The sequence below is a fragment of the Seriola aureovittata genome, chromosome 21, assembly GCF_021018895.1.
Source record: "Seriola aureovittata isolate HTS-2021-v1 ecotype China chromosome 21, ASM2101889v1, whole genome shotgun sequence".
Classification (NCBI taxonomy): Eukaryota; Metazoa; Chordata; class Actinopteri; order Carangiformes; family Carangidae; genus Seriola; species Seriola aureovittata.
The window spans coordinates 20233431-20255507 of record NC_079384.1 but is presented as its reverse complement, the minus strand read 5'-3'; the positions used below and the strand labels follow the sequence as shown (position 1 = coordinate 20255507).

Here is a 22077-nt window from a genome sequence, read left to right as displayed (position 1 = left end):
AACATTTACAATCCATTAGTCAGTCCCTTGAAATAAATTCGTTTCATAGTGTCTATAGCTGGTGTAAAAATTTGACATCTATCAGACCACCACTGTAAGCATAAACCACAGACAGTCACGGTGGGTAAGTTTATTGTAAAGGTGCATCTTATTAAACATTGATCAACAGTGCAAAACAGAGCTTTCTGTTCAGTGACCTCCTCCGTCAGTGACACAGAGTCTTTGGTGCAGGTGTCACTCAGGTAAAAACAACAGATAAAAACCCTACAGGTTCTACATCATCGTCTTATCAAGCAGTCATATTTACAATACGTACAAATATTGTACACATATCGCAGCTGTTGGTGTGTCTGAAAAGCCGAGGTTCATCTGATAGTTTGGTTAAAACAGGCCATAAAGAAGAGTACGGAGTAAAGTTCGATCTCAGACACAAAGATTAAAGTGTGTTCATCGATTTCATTGTGCAAAAATACATAGTGCTTGTATTATGTTTGTGTTTGTTTGTGTGTTTGTGTGTGTGTGTGTGTGTTATTATTATTATTGTCCATGTGTCTGTTTTATAGAAAAATCCTGAGGAAGAAGCTGCACAACTGTTATACATGTATAATAAGATCAATCTGTGAGGATCAGTGACGTCCTGCAGGTATTTAGTGATCCAGTGCTGTAATTTGAATTTCATGATTAGCTATATCCCCCCGAAATACCTTCAAAAACATCAAGACAGGTAGTTTCAAAAGTCCAACTGCAGCTCCTACGTGTTTCTTTGTCTCCTAAGTACGATAGAGTATTAAGGTCACTGTTAGGAACAAAAATTGAGATAAAGTTGAAATAGTTAAAAAAAAAAAGGCAAAATGTAATGTGAAAAAAAGTCAAAATGATAGGAAAAAATAAAAACAAATTAATCAATTGATTTTGTGAGCAAAATGTTGACTTTTTCAGAGAATTACTGTAATATTTTGTTGAAAAAGTCACAATCTTTTATAAGTAATGTTGCAACACTGAGAAAAAGTAATTTGGTTTTGAGAATTAGGCAAAAAAAAGCTCAATTATTTCATGAAATAAAATTATGAGAAAAGTCTAATATTTTGAGGTTAAGTTGTAATTCTGCAGGAGAATTGTCCACTTTTGAATAAAATAGTTTACAAAAAGTTGTAATATTTTAAGAATAAAGTAATAACTTTTTTAGAATACCATTGTAAAATTTCAAGAATAAAGTCGCAATTCTATGAGACAATGGTTAATGATTTCAGGAAAAAAAATGCTGTAACGTCTGAAGAATTAAGTTTTAAAATTAGAAGAAAAAGTTGTAAAATTCCAAGAAAAAGTTGCAAGATTTCAAGATAAAGTTGTGGTTTTAAGAGAATATGTTACTTAGAAAAGTTATAGGTTTACTAAAAACTGCAACTATTATTAATAAAGTAATTTTAGGAATTTTTAAAAATATTTTGAATATGAGAGAAATACAAATTAGGTTTAGGAGTTACAGATTTGACTTACAATCTCATAATGTAATTATCTTAATTTGTGATAATAGAATATCGTTATGATTGAATTGGGATTGCAACTTTTTTCTAGACAATTTTTTTGATATAATTTATTTTTTGAAATTCTGCCTTTTTTTTGTCTCAACATTTTGCATTTTTCTCAGAATCTCCAATTTCTTTTCCAACAGTGGTTTTAATATGTTAGATTAAAAATGGTGGCTGCAGAAAGACAGAGCCTTCGTTCTGTAATTTTGACACCAACACACATTTACTGTTGATGTGGGTATAATGTCACGTCTTCTATGAATCCACGTGAGGAAATAAAACACATCGAACAACAAAACAGACCCAGAAATGCAACATACACCAGCAAACAGCTGTTCTTTGAAACAGCTTTCAGGTGGATTTCTTGGCCCGTATGAAAGTTCATCAACAGTTTTCGTTTTCCACAGTTTCTTCACGCACAATCTTCATTCGACTTCCCGCTCATCTGACAGTGAAGATCTTGTGCCAAGATGTGATTACTGCTGCTATACAGCCCGGAAAATAATAAATTCGCTTCTGCATTTAGCTATCATTAGAATAACGGCTTTTAGTGGAGACTGGGGACGGTTGCAACAATTCCTCCAATCAGAAACATGCTAGAGTGATGACACTCATACTGCACATGCTCACTTAGACCCTTCTCCCACTGAAGGTAATTTTTTTTAATGAGGTGTATTTTTGTCAAACTGTCCCGAGCTTTTGAATGAGTATTTTATTTTGTTGACTTCTAAATAACAGTGTTAGCATGTCTGTCATGGCTGACAGGGAGGAGACCGTTGCAACAAGTTGTTGCAACTGTCCCCAGGCTAAGCAGCCGAATCAAGACACACCACACAACAGTTTTTGTTCAAAACAGTCAAAATATGCAGCTAACTTTGTCCCATAGCAACAGATGCAACAATGATTGCTCGTTTTAATGCATAAGAAAATACATTATTACGTATATATACGTTATTTTGGGAATTTTTATTATAATATATTTGCCTGTTCTGTTCATCATGTTCTGTTCAATATTCTGCGCAAAACAAAACTCAATAACTGTTCTTTGATGAAAATGATTAAATAAATAAATAATAGTATAATAGCATTGTCAAACAAGGCATATTTTCAGAATACTATGCTATGCTCATTGAGTGAAAAAGCAATCGGTTAATAATTTAATTTATAATTTAATGTATTTTTGATATGTTGCAGCTGTCCTTAGGGTTGGGGTCAATTACAACATCTGAATTCTTCCATTCAAATATTGTGAATGATAGTCATATGTAATCATCTTTTAATGGTATGGGTGATTATCAGACAGATGCTTCATAATAGTTTAATATATAAAAGTTTGGTTGGTCTGAGTTACTGAGAGAAATGCAAAAACTGTTGCAACCATCCTCAGCTCGGTTTTCTACAGGTCCATTTCAGATCAGGTTCAGGTTTTAGGACCAGTGAAGACCCCGAAACTCAAGTACCATGTTTGAGCTTCTCTCTGTGAGAAAACGCACTTCCCTAATGAACAGTGGCAGGACTTCAGCTCTGTGTTCCTGTAAGTGAAGTCAAACTGCTGACGGCTTTTATTTTGATTTTCACTTCTTCCTTTTCTGCAGGAACAAGTATCTGGGAGCAGCAGGGAGGTCAAACCTAGTCACCATCTCTCTAAAATGGGTCACACACGGTGCGTTCACTGACACAATCTCCGGTCGGCGTGTCTAGCTGTTAGGATATTTTGCAGCTGTTTCTGCAGCTTTGTGCAGACGGGCTGAGCGGCGGTGGTCGGATCAGTTTGGTTTTTTTCAGCAGCGTCCCTCCGGTCCTCTTGGTGGCGCCGTGGTGGGCGGCGTTGGCGGTGACGGAGTAGGAGCGTCCGTGCATCATACGGGCGTTGAGTCCGTTGGCCATGGAGAAGGACTTGAGGTGGGACTTGAGAGCCAGTGGGAGGGGGAGTTTATCGACCAGGTGGACCGGGGTGCAGGAGACGATGGAGCGACAGCAGAGGTCCTGAAGACTCAAGACTGAGAGAGAGAGAGAGAGAGAGAGAGAGAGAGAGAGAGAGAGAGAGATAGTTATCTCAGTTATAATTCAGACTCCTCTAAGGACAGCACAGACCACATCAGTTCAGTTCTCAGATCTTTACACTGGTTTCTTTTTTGTGAAGAACTGAACTGGTTTATCTCAGATTTGCTGCTGTGGTCTGAACTATCCAGCCCTCTCAGAGGGTCTGGGCCAGGTCTGCTCACTGTCCTCAGAGTCCAGAGTCCTCAGAGGGTCTGGGCCAGGTCTGCTCACTGTCCTCAGAGTCCAGAGTCCTCAGAGGGTCTGGACCAGGTCTGCTCACTGTCCTCAGAGTCCTCAGAGGGTCTGGGCCAGGTCTGCTCCCTGTCCTCAGAGTCCAGAGTCCTCGGAGGGTCTGGACCAGGTCTGCTCACTGTCCTCAGAGTCCAGAGTCCTCAGAGGGTCTGGACCAGGTCTGCACACTGTCCTCAGAGTCCAGAGTCCTCAGAGGGTCTGGGCCAGGTCTGCTCACTGTCCTCAGAGTCCTCAGAGGGTCTGGACCAGGTCTGCTCACTGTCCTCAGAGTCCTCAGAGGGTCTGGACCAGGTCTGCTTACTGTCTCCAGAGTCCAGACCTCTCAGACTTTGTTAAAACAGAGTTAAACATCTTGAGGCTAAAGGTATGGAGGGTTTAAAACACCTCAATGAAAACAATAAAACAAAGAAAGTTAAATACATATTGTTATATGTAAAAGGACAATTGTTTAATTATTTATTTATTTGTCTTTAGATACTGGATGAATAGTTCTTCATTGCTTCGATGCCACACTAAAATGTAATCACAGAAAAAACAAAGCGAAGAGGTGTATTTTCAGTGTTGTCCAGCAGAGAGCACCTGCCACCTCCTGTCACACATCCTGTCACCTCCTCATTACAACTGAAGTATTGGCAGCTCTTTTTCAGCAGAAACAAATAATGAACACAACACTGACACATAAGTTGAACCTGTTATCAAACCTTTGTTTATCTCCACCTCCATCATCACAGATCAACATGATGATTCATGTGTTTTTGTGTCCGTGTCACCTGCTGAATCTCAGTTCAGTGTTGTGCTCGTCTGCTGTTAAAGCCGTGGTCCGGACAGCAGTGTTGCCAGATTTGATGGACAAAATGTAGTGCAGAAGCAGAGAAAGACCATATTCGCAAATCATTTTTTAATTCTGTTATCTCGATAGCAAAGCTCGTAATCCCAAAATAACAACACATTGTCCCGTTATCTAAAGATAACAAAGCTCGTAATCCAAAGATAACAAAATATCATACCGTTATCTTGTGATAACAGCGCTTGTTTTCTAATTATAATTACTTTGTTGATCAGAGATAAGATGCAAATGGAAACTTCTAGTGCTGCAAAGTGAAAATGTCAGGACGACGCATCAGAGAATATTAAAACCAAGACCAGATATCACACTGTGTCTTTGCATACAACATCGTCAGTAGATGGATGCTCAGACAACTATCACTGGATCACTGTGATACTGAAGAAAATTAAAAACAGGAGGATTCTCAGGCAAGTTATTAAGTTACAGGGATCTTCTTTTTTTCTGTGATTTCTAAGCAGTTTATGGAGGTTTATTCTGGATGGACTATAATATATAATGAAATATATACAATAATATATATACAATATAAAAGTCACACTGAATCTAAAGTATATTTAAAAAGTATATATCTAATATCTGTGTGTTCAGATTTTACTCAGTAATGACTTTGATTGTTGACACCAATTGAAGCGATCGGGCACTAAGAGTTTTAAAGTATTAGTAAGTATTGATGTCTTACTGATTTTATGCTTTCTGTGTATTTCTATGTATGTATGCTAATTATTGTATTTATTTATTATTTTATTATTATTCCATCTCATTTTACATCAATGTTTTCAATGTTTTATGTTAATTTTATGTCTTAGATGCATGTATTTTCTTTGTTGTAAAGCACTTTTCTTGTATGAAAGGTACTATACAAATAAAAACTACAAATAAAGTTAATCATTATTATTATTATTATTAGTAGTAGTATTATCACTACTAAAGTAACAGCAGTTCAGTAGTGGTGACATAGCTGAGAGAAGTGTCCATGGTCGTGGGTGTGTTTTCAAGTTCAAACAGTGTGTTAAGTTGGTCCTTAAGTAACAACAAACCTCCCACTATAACCCACACACCGTAACACGTATGTACACACCGTAACACGTATGTACACACCGTAACACGTATGTACACACAGTAACACGTATGTACACACAGTAACACGTATGCAGAGACAGCAGCTGACCTTTGTTGGGCCTCCACAGTCGCTCCATGCCGTGTCTCATCAGGACGATTCGGGCGAGCTCGGTGAACGACTCTGTGATGTTGAAGTTACACAGCGGACTGACCTCGAAGAAGGTGACGCCCAGCTTCTCCGCGTACACCTGCGCCTGCTCCGTGGTCACCTGACGCTTGTAGGCCAGGTGGAGACGGTTCCCCACCAGGATCTTGGGCACCCCCGGGGCATGCTGGGTAAACAGGAAACAGGAAAAGTCACTAATGTGTGTTTTTCTCCTGACTGATTCAGAAAGGTGACCTCTGACCTCACTGACCTCATCTATCTCTTTGATCCACCTGTCAATTCCATCAAAGGACCAGCGGTTGGCGATGTCGTACACCAGAATAACTCCCTGAGGAGCAGAGGAGGAGGAGGAGGAGGGAGAGCAGACAAAAAAGGAGAAGAAATTACAGTTTACTATAATTTTTGAACCATGAAGTCACTTTGAAACAAAACAATGTCATCAGTCAAGTTTCCATCCAAATATATAGTATATAAAGAGACAAAATCACCACAAAGAGACACAAAATCACCACAAAGAGACATATTACCACCACAAGGAGACTAAAACCTCCACAAATGGACACAAGTTACAAAAAGATGCAAAACAACTACAATGCGACTCAAAATAACCTAAAAAAAGAGGAAAAATTACAACAAAGAGACACAGAATGACAAAGACCTTTGTAAATGAAATTGAAGACCATTTTTATGAGGGAACTAAATCCAGTGCTTTTTAACACCCGCAGGTATCCTGACACAATAAAGATTCGTGATCAGGTTTTAGCCTCGCTGTGGTGATGGTGTCACTGTTGCCATGGTGATACTTCCTCTGTGCCCACTAATAGCCTGATGAGTGATGACAGCAACACAACTTCATTCAATGAAAAGTGCCTTTTTTTCTCCTGCGGGAACATCACAAAGCAGTGTGTGGCTGTTTGATGTGTGGTATGAGTTTCCTCATTGTCTGTCTGAGGTCACAACAACACACAGAGCGAGTGTCAGTTAAAAGCATCACAGCTTATTTTCCAGTCAGCTCTGAGATCACAGAGAAGCCCCGACATGTTTAAAATAACCGGGCTAAAATGCTTCATTAAAGTCTGTGAGGAACAAACTACCTGCGAAAATTCAGCCAAATCTACAGCTTAGCATTAGTGTGCCTAAACAGCTGACTATTCAACACCAGCCAGCAGGACACAGAACAAACGGTGCATTAGCATCAGCTATGGACTACCCAACATTCAGTAGCAGAAAATAAAGGTCACATAACATTAATGGGATTAAAGCTACCGGTTATCCACAGGTCAGCTAAATGGACATATTGGTGAAAGGGAATAAAACTGGCATAACACCTAAGCTAAGCTACTGCCAATCTTGCACCAGCTAAAAGAGACCATTTCGCTAATATACCATAGCGGGGCTTATCTACAGTCATGTCAGCTACAGGGTACAAAGATAACCCAACATCAGCTGGGCTAACCTGTAGCCACAGGGCATTAAGCTAACTCAACGTTAGCTGGGTTAAGCTTAAGATGCAGAGCAAAAAGCTAACTCAATATCAACAGAGCTATACTTCATTCACAGGGCACAAAGCTAACTGTTAGCTGGGATAAGCTACTGGAAATGCAATATCAGCTAACAAAACACACAGCTAACATAATTAGCTGCGTTAAGCTACTAGCAATGCAACATTAGCTACAGATAATGAATCCAATTCACCACCAGAAGGGCTGCAGCAGTCCAATGATGGCTACAGTAACTGAATACTTAACAAAGCAAAACGAAGCAGAAATGTTTACAAAACAAACAAACAAAAATTTTCAAGCAGTTTCTCTGAATTAATATTTAACAATGATTGATTTTCATAATAAGAAAGTGGTACATCTTTAATTTGCAGCAGTCCACTCACACTTGACTTTCTTGACTGTCACATTTAGGAGATTTATTAGCATGTGTTTTGCTTGTTATAGATGTAAATGTGATGGTTAAACATTAGATCTGACAGGTGTACCAGTGATGATTACCTGTGCTCCTCTGGAATAGGATCTGAATATGGTGCAGAATCGTCCCTGACCAGACGTGTCCCTGAAAAAGAGAAAAGAAAGGGGCCAGAAATTGTTATATAAAAGTCGAACCTCAAGCTACTTCACTAATTTATTTGTACTTCTGTTCTGAATTTGCACATCATGCTTTTGTCAAACAGAAACAACATGGGTCGACATTAGGCTGAGGATATCAATCTAGAGATCTTTATTCTTTTGTAATGCAGTTTTGTGTCGATCAGCCAATCAGACATAAAGTTTAGGACTTGGTCTTGACTTGACTTGAGACTTGTTGGTCTTGATTTGGGACTTGCTGGTCTTGACTTGGACTTGAGACTTGTTGGTCTTGACTTGGACTTGAGACTTGTTGGTCTTGAGTTAAACTTGAGACTTGTTGTTCTGGACTTGGACTTGACTTGAGACTTGTTGGTCTTGACATGGGTCTTGACTCTGGACTTGATGGGCTAGACTTGGACTTGATTTAGGACAAAAACTCCTCTATACCTTGATACTTTCCAACCCTTTCAGAAAACATGGGCCTGTTCTGTGGTTTCATCCAGAGTGAAAAACAAGAGTATGTTTCTCCAGAGCTGAATACCAGAGCAGTGTTTTGGTTGGCTCGTGAGGACGCTGGCTGGCTGTCGGCCTGCTGGTCCTGACCGGCCAGATAGAAGGCAGCTGCCGAATTACAAGTCAGGTGGTCCGACAAAACAAAATAGATTCATCAGGAACTGATATTGAGAGACTCCATCTGTTGTTATCCACAGGACTGGACTCTGAACAGTGGTGGGTGGATTCAAAAAACTGACCTAAAAAACTGAAAAAGTAGTTTTAACTTTAAAAAACAAAACCTTGAGACATGTCTTTGTTTGAACTTTTCTCATGTGCATAATTTACTTTACTCTAATCAGGCTACATGAATCACCACGACTATCAAAATGGTTAATATAGTCTTAAAGACGCACACCATTACCTCAGATATTATTTATATCAGGACATAATAATCAGAGATCGACCCTACAGCTGCCATATTGTAAATTCTCTTAAAGTGCTCAGTGCGCTACAGGAAGATATAGAATTATCCTTTTTGTGTAAAATCTTTTGTTTTTAGTGTCTGAAACATTCAAACTTGTAAGTGCACACTTGTTCTCAACCAAATCTGACTGAGAATGAAAAGACAATACATTCTTTTGCATGATTTAAAAAAAAATATTTACAGTGGATCCTCTATTTATTTATTTTTTTAAATTTAAAACATAAATACACTGAATTAAACTTATTAGCATTAACATAAGAGACACACTTGTCAACACATGTCTGTACATTAATAAATGTAATGAAGGGATTTAATAAAAGCTAAATGTGTATTTTATCATAATTAGCTAATTAATTCTTGAGTTATGGCTTAAAAAGTGTTTTGTGAGGTCACCGACCTTGACCTTTGACCTTGGATAACCAAAATCTAATCAGTTAATCTTTGAGTCCAAGGGAACGTTTGAAGAAATTCTCTCCAGGTGTTCCTGAGGTTTCATGTTCACGATGAACAACCTGCAAACACAAAGCCTCTGGACGCGGGTCTCGTCAACACAGGGAAATAATAATGTTTCCAAATGTAACAGTTACAGTTACGTCATATATAAAGGAGTAAATATAATTTGTTATTAAAAAACTGATACGCAATATGAGTTTAATTTACAAGAAGAGAGAAATCATCAAACAAACATGAGCCGTATGTTTCATGAAGCTGCAGCGTCACATCGGCTCTGATGGGGATTTACTGTGTGTGTAGCCAGAGGAGAGGCAAAGGGTGTTATTAACACACACACACACACACACACACACACACACACACACACACACACACACACACACACACACACACACACACACACAACAGAGCTAAAGCATCTCATCCGCTTAAACATCAAACAAAGTTTCAGATTAATAATTTAATATTGACTCGGCTAAAAGCAAAACCGCTCTAAAAATACCTCTGAGAGGCCCGGGAGTTTAGAGCCACCGTGTATGTGTGCGTGTGTGTGCGTGTGTGTGTGTGTGTGTGAGCAGTGCTTTAAGTGCATTATAACCCCCCCCACAGCTTTCTTTCAGAGTGTGGAGGTTTAAAAACATGTACACATGATGTAAGTCGTGTCTTCATTCAGCCCAGTGTTCTCCAACCTTTTCTAAACACACATCACTTCTCACGTCCAAATATGAGCTTATATGTTGGGTCATACAACAATATCATTTAACGACATTCAGTGGAATCGTTTCATGATTAAATTCTATCATCAAATGAAGTAATCCACACAAACTAACAATTTAAAAACCAGTAATATTGTGATATTGATTTCAACCATATTCCTACTTCTAATATTCCTCCTGCCACTGACACATGAAAAAAAAAAAATCACAGAAATGTGTCCAGATGTTGTGCTCAAACAAATATCATAGCATTTCCTGTTACTGCTTCACAATAAAAGCAACACCTTGAAGGCAACTTCTTCAAATTTGGTGCAAATATTAACAAGGACTGAAGGACGACCTGATTAGATTTTGGTGGTCAAAGGTCAAAAATATAAGTCCGTGTTACCTCACAAAACATTTTTTTGCCTTTTGTAGTCTGGACGGACCTTTGGAAACGATGACGTAGACACCCACAGTCTCTCCTGACTTATCCTGAAGTGTTACTGACCTTGTTGTCTTTGCTAGCAGCTGTTGTTCACTTACATTCTCTATATTAATGCTACAACTGTCTTTGCTGTTCCTTGTTCTGTAACTAACCACCTGCAGAGTAGACAATCTACTTCCTGTTCACACCGGCTCGTGCATGCCCAGTGTACGTGAATGGTTCTGTATGTGTGCGGTTTCAGTCGTGTTAGTCTGGATGGAGATCGTTTTCATTTGAAAACACCATTTTGAAATGAAAATGTAGTAGGGGTGATGTAGCCTCAGGTAAAGGTGGGACAATGGACCTGCAGACGCTGCTGAGGGCTCGTCTCCTCTGGTTGTCGACCATTTTTAATCACAAACTAAATTCCCGTCACAGCCTCTGTGCTGAGCTGAAGGCACAAATCTCAGAAACACACATGACATATAAAACTAAAATTATCTGGCTTTTGTTTTTCATGATTGGAGTGAACTGACCCTTTAAAGAAAACTAACCCTGGTTATTTCAGGAGAAGAAGAAGTGGCTGCTGCAGCTTGTCTTCCACCTGAAAAAGCTCTTTATGAAGTCAAAGCAGCTTCACATGCTTCCTGTTTATTTTTGGTCCAAATTCTCTGCTGCCGATCACATGACCTGAGAAAAACAGAAGGAGGGAAATGGGCGACCGCTAGGATCCACTCAGGAGCTGAACAACAGGAGTTTTATCCAGAGAGCATGTTTGTGTGTGTGCGTGTGTATGTGTGTGTGTGTGAGTGTGTGTGTGTGGTGTTCAAACCACTCACCACAGCTGCAGCTTGACTCTCCTCCCATCCAGCAGGATGGTGGTCGTCTTGTAATCAATTCCTGAAACAACACACAACAGGACAAATTTGAAACTTACAAGACAAGAAATGCTGCAAAGGAACAAAACTAGAATCGCCTCCTCGTGGTTGTCTGCCTCCTCCACTCAGACTACTCTCAGGTTGCATCCCTGTTTATCCAGTCATAGAAAATATCAACCATTTGTGTGACATTTTGTCATAATTGCTGTGTGAAGTCTTGAGTAATGAGTGTTTTCTTAGGTCACACTGACCTTGACCTTTGACCTTAGTCTGTAGTTGTGAGAACTTAAAGCTTTCCCTAGCCCCTCACCCTGTCCCTAACCTTAACCATCAGAGCTATAAGCCGAACCCTGATCCTGATCCTGATCCTGATCCGGATTCTAACCTGAGGGTGTGAGGACCGGTCACACAATGACCAAATTTCCTCACAACTATGGTTTAGAACAAAGATTTTTCCAAACAACTATAGAAAGACATACACATAGACATGCACATACACGCACACAGTTAATCACTGATGCCCAGTTATTCAAAACATCCTCTTCGTGTCCATTCTGTTTCTGTGGGCAACAACTTTGATTCACAGCAAAACAACCTCTGTGTCACTCACTCTCACACACACACACACACACACACACACACACACACACACACACACACACACGAGTAGCTGTTAATATCAGGCTGCTGTCACACGGGTCTCCGGCGGGAACAAAAGCAGCGAGCAGCTCGTCTCTTTTATAACAGTAATTATCAGGAGCTGTCTGCAAGTAACGACACTCTGCTGTGATGCTTCAACAATGGCTGCCAACCCCACACACACACACACACACACATACAGATACAGATACATATGTTATGTAAATGCACTCTGCAGAGGAGCTCAGAGCCCATTAACACGAGTAACACAGGGAGAGATGCTGCTAAAGGCCCAGGAACAAACCACCACACCCACCCTTGTTTACCTTTAGTTACCATGGCAACTGAGAGTTTATCAGGAGTCTCTCTGCCTAGGTTTTATTCATATGATTTATAGTAGAGTGTCAGATGTCACCCATTAAATTTCACCTCCACAACACTAAACATGTGTTGTACAGTACAACAATTCTTTAATTGACTGTGTGATGCAGTGAACTACACACACCCAGGTAACTCACAGCTGAGACAACTGACAAGAAGAGCAGTGACCTCTCTGTTTACCTGCCTCAACTCTTCTGCAGTTTTTTGGCCTGACTGTAACAGCAGGCCCAGCCCTATAATCTGGAATGTTGCTGGCTGACTGACTGATTGACTGACTGACTGATGATATTTCCACCACTGGTCAGCTGAGTGCCGAGCCACAGTCTACTGAGCTGCTCTGGTTTCCCGGCTGCTCAGAAACTGCAGGGAAGAGGAAGAGCACTTCCAATACACTGAGCCTCACCTCCATTACAGCAAATGAACTACTTTCATTACATGGATCATTATTACTCAAGGAGGCAGAGGAATAACTAAACATAAGACACACTGAGCAGAGAGAGCAAGAGAGAGGGAGGGAGAGAGAGAAGTCATTGGTAATGAGGCTTGGTACTAACGACTATGACCAATGCTACATATCAAACAGAGGGAGTTAAGCATGAAGACCTGCCTCTAATAAAAGTCTTTTACGTTCTGGAGTTGAAGTTAATAAAGACTAAACTATTGTAGATCCAGACGGAGGCTGTGCTCTGTGTCAGAGACTCAATAAGAAAGAGAGTCTGTCTCAGGCCACAGTGGTTCACCTGGTGGAACACTTGTCGTTTGGGTTAAGTCTTTGCCCCGGCGACCCGAGTCCAGTCTGTGGCCCTTTAAAAAACAAAGATAGTCTGTTTCTTGTAATTTCTCTGTGAGGGATCATGTTACAGTAAATCTAGCTGAAACCACAGTTCAGTCTTTGTCTTTCATTTATGTATTTGGTGATTTTGTCAGATGACGTCACAGTTATAAAATCAAGATTTGACCAGAGGTGGTCCAGACATAGACTAGGTGTAGATCTAGTCTTGTTTTTTTTAATTTTTTAAAATTTTTTTATGAAATTCGAACTAGAGTATGGTAAAATATAAAAAGGTCATAAACTGTTTTGCTTCACTCAGATGGAACTGATTTCTTAGTTTTTAAAGTTTTGAAAATGAATCCACCTGTACCTGCTGTGATCAGATCTGTTTCAGCTTTCACCTTCATGCCAGATCTCAGCAGGGATCTATACTCACTGTGTGTTTCTGTCCTAAAATACAAATATATTGGATAGATATTCTGCAAGATATGAGATTGATATTTGGAGTGGTTTTAAATCTGAACCCTCTTTCTCCGCTTCACTCTTCAAAGAAACAGTTTATGAAGATATTGAGTCAATATCTCAACTTTTCAAACATTATAGTGGCCTTGACACTTTCAAGTATCATTCTTGACTTATGAACCACACTTGTTGTACCATGTCTTTAATACTGAATTGTAATGTCTCTTTGTCACCTGATTTTATTTATTTATTTATTTTTAATATTTTATTGCTTTGCTGTTGAAGAACAAAACTCAATAAATATACTTTGAAGAAAGAAAATCCAGTTGTCTTAATGTTTGTTATTGTTGGTGACATTTGAATTTTTAAATTTTATTTAAGAGTCATGTGTTCACATCGCACCCTCTAACACTCTCATTGGACCATCCTATGTAAAAAAAAAAAAAAAAAAAAGTTGAATGAATGAATGAATGATATTAATGTCTATCTATTTTATTTTCATTATCTTTGATGTTTTACCCCTGTGTTTTCCCTTGTAGATCGCTCTGTATTTTGTAAAATTTAATATACAAATTGTTAAAAACAGCTGTCTGATTATAAACACAAGCGTTTAGCATGAATATACAATTAGCATGAAATGATCAAAATGTTGATTTATATCAGGTCAGAGAACAGGAAAGCAAGACAAAGGACTCTGTCCAGTCTGTATTAAACTGAGGTACAGACTCAGTTGAGTCAGGTCTGACACTCAGATACAAACATCACATCTCAGAAATGTAGAAATAAGCTGAGAGGAGGAGACTTGAGACTTGAAGCGTATTACAGCAAAGAGGAAGAAGATTTGCGAGAACAAGATGTGATATAATGTGGGAGTTATTCTGGGAGAACTGCAACACAGCCTACACACATATGTTCAAGTTATTACACACACACACACTCTGGCAGCATGCATGATACACGAAGCACTCCATACATGAAGTGGTGTTACATAAGGGGCTGGAACAGTGAGGTTTGCTGACAGACATCAAAACAGTAAAAACCGTACAGATTGTAGCTGCCTGCTGGGCTGTGTGTTACAGTGTGTGTGTGTGTCACAGTGAGTGTGATAGTGGGGGTTGCTGCTTTTTACCAGGCAGTCATGTTGCAATTCATTTCCACACAGTCCTAAAATGAACTGATGGACATTTGACACTTGTTTCAGTCCATCACACTGAACCATCATCATCGTAAAAAGTGCAAAATGTCCCCTGAAATATAGTCAACAAAAAGTTTCATAAAATGGAAATATTCAAATATGAGAACCTAAGAGCTGGAGTTGTACATATGATGTATGGAAGATAAAGTTATCTGAGTTATCTGAAAGAGAATCAACATTCATTTGAGCTCAAATAAAAACCAAACTAAGAATCCAGAGCCATGCTAGCAACATCACAAAGCTGTACTGAGAATCAGTGAAGCTAAATGCTAACCCCAGCTAACAAGCTAATGTTTAGCAGACAATATTCACCATGTTCACTATCCACCCAAAAGTAACTGGACCACAGAGTGCCTGGCTAAAACCTGAGCTGTCTAACATCACATTCAGCCCTTCAGCTTTACCTCAGATAACCTCCAGTTCATTTCTTTTTCATTATCCTAACACCAGGGGTTTTACCACCGTCACTCTGTCCTCGTCCACCTCCATCTGTCCGTCTTTCACCTCTCAACCATCTGCCACGGATACAGAGACTTTTCCTCACTTCATTTCTCTCCGACTGGCGTCCTGTTTTCATTTACTTGACTCTCGTCTTTAACGTTCTTTTCCACTCATACTAAATGTTGAACCCAATCGTTAGGATGGATTAGGTCACATGTTGGAGGCCCTAACTGACAAAGGGAGGTAACTGATAGTCAGTAGGTTAGCCCTGTCCTGAAATCACAGTGCATGATGACGGCAAACTAAATGGGTTATTTGCTTGTTTGTTTTTATTTTTGGTGACTTCAAAATGACTCACAATGAATCTTGAGTAAAACGTGATGTCTGAAAATTCTGTCCCTGTGTAACAGTTTACTCTATCGTGAGCAGTAAATTGCTAAAGGGTAACACTTTAAGTCCCTGTGTTTAGCATTTCTAAGCAGTATATAACCATATTATGAATGTTTATTACAGACTGGAATCCCACCTATGTCTTAATGTACCACTCTAAATGCTCCTGTGGACAACCATAAGTGGAGGCTGCTGCATGTAATGATGATAATAATGACAATATCGTAAAACACATCTGTAATAATATAGAATATGTTACAACAAATACTGTACATTAATAAACACTTTAACAGGTTATTTTGCTTATAACTACATTACAATGTGTTATAAATTATTCATTACATGTTTAAATACTTGAATAATGGGTAGCATAGCCCTATTATGTCAGCTTTTGCTGTTACCTATTGGACAGTGAGTTAATTAGCGTCATGAATGCTACGTTAGCTTTGTGTTTGCTGATGTCAATAAGTCCCTCTAATGATACGTAGCTTTATATCCTTTGTTTATGCTAAATAATCATTATCTGAGCTTCACTAATTTCACGTTAGCTTTGTGTCCTGATGTTAAATAGTTGATGGCTTAGTCTCTAATGCTAATTTAGCTTTACATCCTGATAGTCAATTATGAATAATTGCTAGCGTAGCCCTGCTTGCACTTAGTGTCCTGTCAGCTGATATTGATAAGTCAGTATCTTAACGCCACCATTTTTACGTTAGATTTGTGTCTTGTTACCTGATGTTGAATAGTCAGTAGCTTAGCCTTATCAAAGTCCTTATAGCCCTTATAACATATCTGGCATTACTAGTAAAATGTAGCTTTGTGCCCTGTTAGCAAATGTTGAATAACTACGCCTCACCAATGTTACATTAGCTTTGTGTCTTGTTAGCCTGACAGTCCGTTACTGTAGACGCTTGCAGTTTTAACTTTTAATTAAAACTTAAATTACAATTATGAATTTCATCCAAATAGTCCCACCCCTCACAAATACACAGAAAACATGTAACCTTGTACAGTCCTTGTACAGTTTCTGTTTGGGTGACACAGTGTCATCCAAAAAACTAATCAACTAAACTGACATGTTTGATATAAAAAAAAAATCAATAAAAAAAAAAAAAAAAATCACATCTCTGTATTTTTCATATGCTAGCCAAGGTCATCCCATCTGTATGAGTGGGATCACACATCCAGAGGAATGAGTCAGCCTCTCTTGGCAACACCAACAGCATCTCCACTTTCTTCATCATTATCCCCCCACCGAGCTGCTCTCAGCACGAACACGCACACACAAAATCACACACATACACACTTGTCAAGTCTTTCTGAGGCTTGACTCTCTGGGATTTTCAAAGCTTCGGCTGTTTGCTGGAGGTTCAGTACACAACACCCAAAAAGATGTCATGAGAGAACTGATCATGGCTGTTAAAAACAAATCGTAAACAAGCAAGAATTGGCTTTTCTTCATGTGTCTCATTTGTGAGTAATTATCAACGGCCCATAAAATATATAAAACAAACTGTGAGGCTGTTTGTGTGCATTTTTCTTGGCTTGCGTCTTCTCAGAGCTGTAATCAAGGTTTCCCCCCAGTCTGGTTTTGGCATCGCCCTCCCACCGCAGCCTGTAATAGCAGCTCTTATCTGGACTTGGCTGGAGAGCTGAGACCCAAGGCATCACTCGCCCCTCATTTTCACCGCAAACCTCCTTGGCAGAGAGGCAGCGAACCACAGCTATGTCTCTGTCTTCCATCATACCTCCTATTAAGGGAGATGACCCAGAAACAGCAGACATCAAGGCCTCCATGCTCCGGTTTTCCATCAGCTGAGCCAAACGGCCTGGTGTGGGGGGAAACCGAGTTATCACTGGCTGCTTGAGGAAACTGTCCTCCATCGTAAGGAAACCCAACAAGTATCTAATGTCACAATAAAGAGTGATATTCTCCTCGACCAACCAAGATTTATTGGCTTAGAGAGTTGAAGTGCAACCAGAGCTTCCAGGTTCTGTTCAAAATAAAATCCAGAGCACAGAGCTTTTCTTAACAGTATGTCGAGTGGCTCCTGACATATAAGCTTTGTCCCAATTCAGGGGCCACATCCTTCGGAGGCTGCATTTGAAGACCGATTGCGTCACAGTGCTGCGACTCACATTTCAAAGGCTCCTTCAAATGCGTCCTTTTCTTGGGCAACGAATGGTCCAACAGGTGGATCCTTCATGGCCCAACCTATCCCAAGATTCATTGTGCGCCGGTAATGAAAGCTAACTGTTAAAAACTGTTCAAACCAAGGACCTTAAAACCTCAGGTTTTGTTAGGACGTTCTACTAGTAAGACCAGAACATGGTAAGCCATATAAGGCCTTCGTTAAGGTTAAGCTACTGACTATTCAACATCAGCTAACAAGACAGAAAGCTAACGTAAAAATGGTGGAGTTAAGTTACTGACTAATCAATATTAGCTCACAGGCCACTAAGCTAACTTAACGTAAGTATGTACCGATTCGGCATCAACTAAGAGGATGTGAAGCTAAATAAGCATTAGAGGCGAAGCGATCACCTGTTTAACATCAGAAAACACTTTTTAGTCATTACTCAAGACTTCACAGCAATTATGACAAGATTTCACACAAATGCTTCATATTTTCTATGACTGGATGAACAGGGATGTAACCTGAGACTAGTCTGAGTGGAGGAGGCAGACAACCATGAGGAGGTGTTTCTATTTTTTAAATGATATGATATATTTGTTTAAATTCTTCTTCTAATGGAGAAATTAACTGGTGGATGAACTGATGATGAAAATGTTTGTCATCTGCAGCCGTGTTCAGAAATATATGATGATGTAATGACTGAATGTAATGTTTTCATAAATCATTTTATCTTCAGTTCTGTCTCAAACAACAGGTTGTAAATGTAATTATGTAAACAAGTGTGCACTGCCGCCAAAGACCGTCCCTCCACCCCCCTCCCCTCCATCATGGTGCTGAACTGTGAGTTACATCATGTTTGTCGACCTCCTGCAGAGTGTGAGTCATGAGCAGCTGCCAGCCAGCGTTTATTAATACACACAGGTCCCACACCGCACACACATATACACATTCTACACACACACACACACACACACACACTGTACACACAAACACACACACACATATATATATATATATATATATATATATACACACACACACATATACACACACTGTATATACACACACACATTTACAAAACCGAAACACAACTGGTTATGTCTCATACATTTTGACCTGATAAAGCTGAAATGTAAAAATATTCATGTGAAGTTATAATCATGAATTAGCCTGAAACACTGTCGACCATGCTGTTGAACAGAAGAGACGCTGCTGCATATTCTTACTAAAATATTCCTGTTAAACCTTCACATCTACAGTGTATTTACTCAATACAGAGGGACTGACCTGAACGGTGAATCAACAACTTCATCAGACTACAACTTATTAGTTTTAACCAGGTGTACCTAATAAACTGGACACTCTAGTCTACAGACTACATCTTATCTTAAACTAATCTGACTCTGCGCCAGTGTAGTTTGTCCTGATGTCGGAGGCGGCTGCAGTTAAAGGACAGGTTCAGTTTTTCACATCTGCTTCAAATGAACTCGTTCAGACCACATCAGACCAGGTTTACAGTGTGTCCACCTGCTTTAAATGGATCAAAACACACCTGGACTCTTGTCCAAAAACTGTGCAGTGAGTTCTGCATCACAAAGACTGAGAATCCAGAAACTGTGAATCCAGGAACAGACTCCTCTTTAAATGAGAACTGTTAATTTGCCTCATGCAGCCCCAGTGGATCCCAACCCAGGGGCCGGGCCCCTCCAAAGGGGGACCAGATAAATCTGAAGGGTCGTCAGATGATTCATGTCAGAAGAAGTTTTTGACTTTTCTCTAATCTTTGATTCTTTAATGAAACACTGGATCATCTGAACAGAGACTGGACATGTCAAAGACGGGTCAGAAACCACTGGATCTGACCTCTGACAGTTTGATGGGCGTTATGTTCTTATGTAGAGTCTGAGTCTGAAAATTAAACTGTATCGAAATCTGTCAGAGAAGAAACTCAGGTTCTCCCTCTGAGAAGAAGAATTAACCCTCTGGAGTCAAGGTTGATCTTTTCAACTCCTCTTACTCCACATGCATGGTGCCCTTTTTTTCTGCACAAACTCTGGATGCTCCGAAGTGTGTAAAGTTGTCTAAAAAACACAGGAGGGTATACAAATATTCTAGAATATTAATACCAACAAAAACAGCTGCAGGAAATAATGCTCTGAAGTTACAGCTTATTGGACCTACATGTAAAGTGATTTCCTTCTTTAACTTTTTCATTAGATTGAATTGAATGATTGAATATTATAAACTTCCTATTTTAAAACTTTCTTTCAATAAATGATGTGTATTAGATCATGTTTGAAAGCTCCACGGTTTTCTCAGCTTGTCTTTACATGACCATATGAATAAAGTTATGTTCATGTAAATAAAATATGTTAATTGTATTCCACAATAATAGACAGACAAATGCACCAAAGTACAGCATGACTTTAAACTTGCCACATGTGGAAGATTTTTTTTTTTTTTTTTTTTTTTAGAATTGTGACTTTAGACTTCGCGGCAAGGTAGCCAGTGGATAGCACTGTCGCATCACACCTTGAAGGTTCTAGGTTCGAACTTGGGGCCTGGGAACTTCCCCCCCCCCCCCCCCCCCGCGACCCTATAAGGATAAGAGGTATAGCTATGGAATGGATGACTTTTTTTCTTAGAATTCAGTGTTTTATATATTAAAAAATGTAATCATCAAATTTGGTGTGTGTGTGTGTGTGTGTGTGCGCGTTCTGAGGAGGTATTTAGCATGAGAGCACTTTACAAAGTGAACTGTCTCTCGGTTTGTTCCAGGCTCACTCGGTATCTAGGCTGCGTAAACCGCGCGTAAAAACAGCAAATCCGTGCGCGTAAAACCTCCAAAAATAACCTGACAGGTGTGTTTATGTTTACTAAATGACCTCCTCTCCGCACCCTGACCTCCACACACACACTCCACCCCGGTGTCACTCACACACTCACCAATGTTGTATCCGTACGGGGACTCGGAGGCTCCGTCCTGCAGGCTCGCCAGGATCTCGCCCTTCCCGACGTCGCTGTCTCCCACCAGCAGGAACTTGAGCAGGAAGTCGTACGCTCTGGCCGGGCTACTTCTGTGGCTCATCCTCGCGGCAGATGACAGCTGCCGTGTCCCATCATGAGATGAGACTTTTGCAGCCTAACCTCCCCTCCCTTCTCCCTACCGGTCCAAAACCAGAGGAGCGGAGAGAAACGCGTAAAGTCCGAGGAGATGAACCCGCGTTGGTTCAGGTCCCGCCACGGTCCAGGACGGAGACTCAACAAACAGTTTGGTCTACGGGTCCAGATCGAGTCCAGGAGACCAACAAGTGTCCGGCGTGAACCAGCGGCACCGACACCAGCTGTCAGTGGACCTGGTTACAAGGGACGGCGCGCGCTCTGTGCCATCAGCGCGCACAGGACGCACGAAGGAAAAAACGGTTCAGTCCGTCTCCTGGACTCCCGGACTCCCAGATCTCTGCTTCGCTTCCCTCCCCCTCCCTGCTCCAGCGGAGGTGGTGTCGCGATGAGGATGGAGGGGTGAGGAGAGGAGTGGAGAGGGAGGTGGAAGGGGGGAGGTCTCCGTCTCATTGGTCCATGGGTTGAGTTGCTAGGGCAACCTCGAGCCGGGATTTGACACCGTAGACGTCCGTCAGCATGCGGGAGGAGACGATGGAGGAGATGGACGCACGGCTTCCTGTCTGAGCCTACAAAATAAAAGCATGACAGAAGCTCTATGTATTGTACTCGTTCTTTATTTGAGTTTTTTTTTATAATCATTTAATAACTAACCATTACCAACTACAACATTAAATTTATAATAATTACATTTCTATAATATACATTATTCTAAAATGGGCCAATGTGCACAATAAATACTTTTAATCTTGGAGCGTTAATTGAATTTTGATGCTAAAACTTTAGTATTAAATAAATCTTGGCGGCACTGTGAGGTTTTCTTCCACTACAGGAATTTTTATTTCAATAATGATCTAAAATGAGTTGAGGAAATTACTCATTTTTAAAGGTCGCTTCAAAACTACTCACTGTTGAATATTTTGTAAAAACAGGTTCAGATCTTCAGATCTTGGTCTAGAAACCAGAAGATCTTTAGAACATATAGAAATGAAGTCACACATCACCTCAAATTCTTCAACAGGACTTTTCTTCATCTGCTGCCCCCTGGTGTCTGAATGACGCAGTTCAAGACTCAACACTTAAAATCAAACATTTTACAATTATGACTAAAACTTTCCTAAAAAGGAAACAGGTTT

The 22077-nt window shown here is 40.0% G+C and overlaps 1 protein-coding gene across 1 annotated transcript; it reads right to left on the bottom strand.

The window, feature by feature from the left end:
* Nucleotides 1-93: 93 nt before the first annotated feature.
* rab40b (RAB40B, member RAS oncogene family) lies at nucleotides 94-22032 on the bottom strand. Its single transcript, XM_056366937.1, has 7 exons — nucleotides 21946-22032; nucleotides 20768-21510; nucleotides 11365-11425; nucleotides 7897-7957; nucleotides 6147-6224; nucleotides 5840-6062; nucleotides 94-3529 (listed from the first exon to the last, which is right to left on the bottom strand). The coding sequence occupies exons 2-7, from the start codon at nucleotides 20907-20909 to the stop codon at nucleotides 3234-3236; spliced, it is 861 nt and encodes a 286-aa protein (XP_056222912.1). The 5' UTR covers nucleotides 20910-21510; nucleotides 21946-22032; the 3' UTR covers nucleotides 94-3233.
* Between the last annotated feature and the right edge of the window lie 45 nt (nucleotides 22033-22077).

Coding starts and splice junctions, on each gene's coding strand:
- rab40b (XM_056366937.1), bottom strand. CDS start 20,909: ATGAGCCACAGAAGTAGCCCGGCCAGAGCGTACGACTTCCTGCTCAAG. Junction 11,426..20,767: donor CCCGTACGGATACAACATTG/GTGAGTGTGTGA, acceptor GTGTTGTTTCAG/GAATTGATTACAAGACGACC. Junction 6,225..7,896: donor CCTATTCCAGAGGAGCACAG/GTAATCATCACT, acceptor TCTGCTCCTCAG/GGAGTTATTCTGGTGTACGA.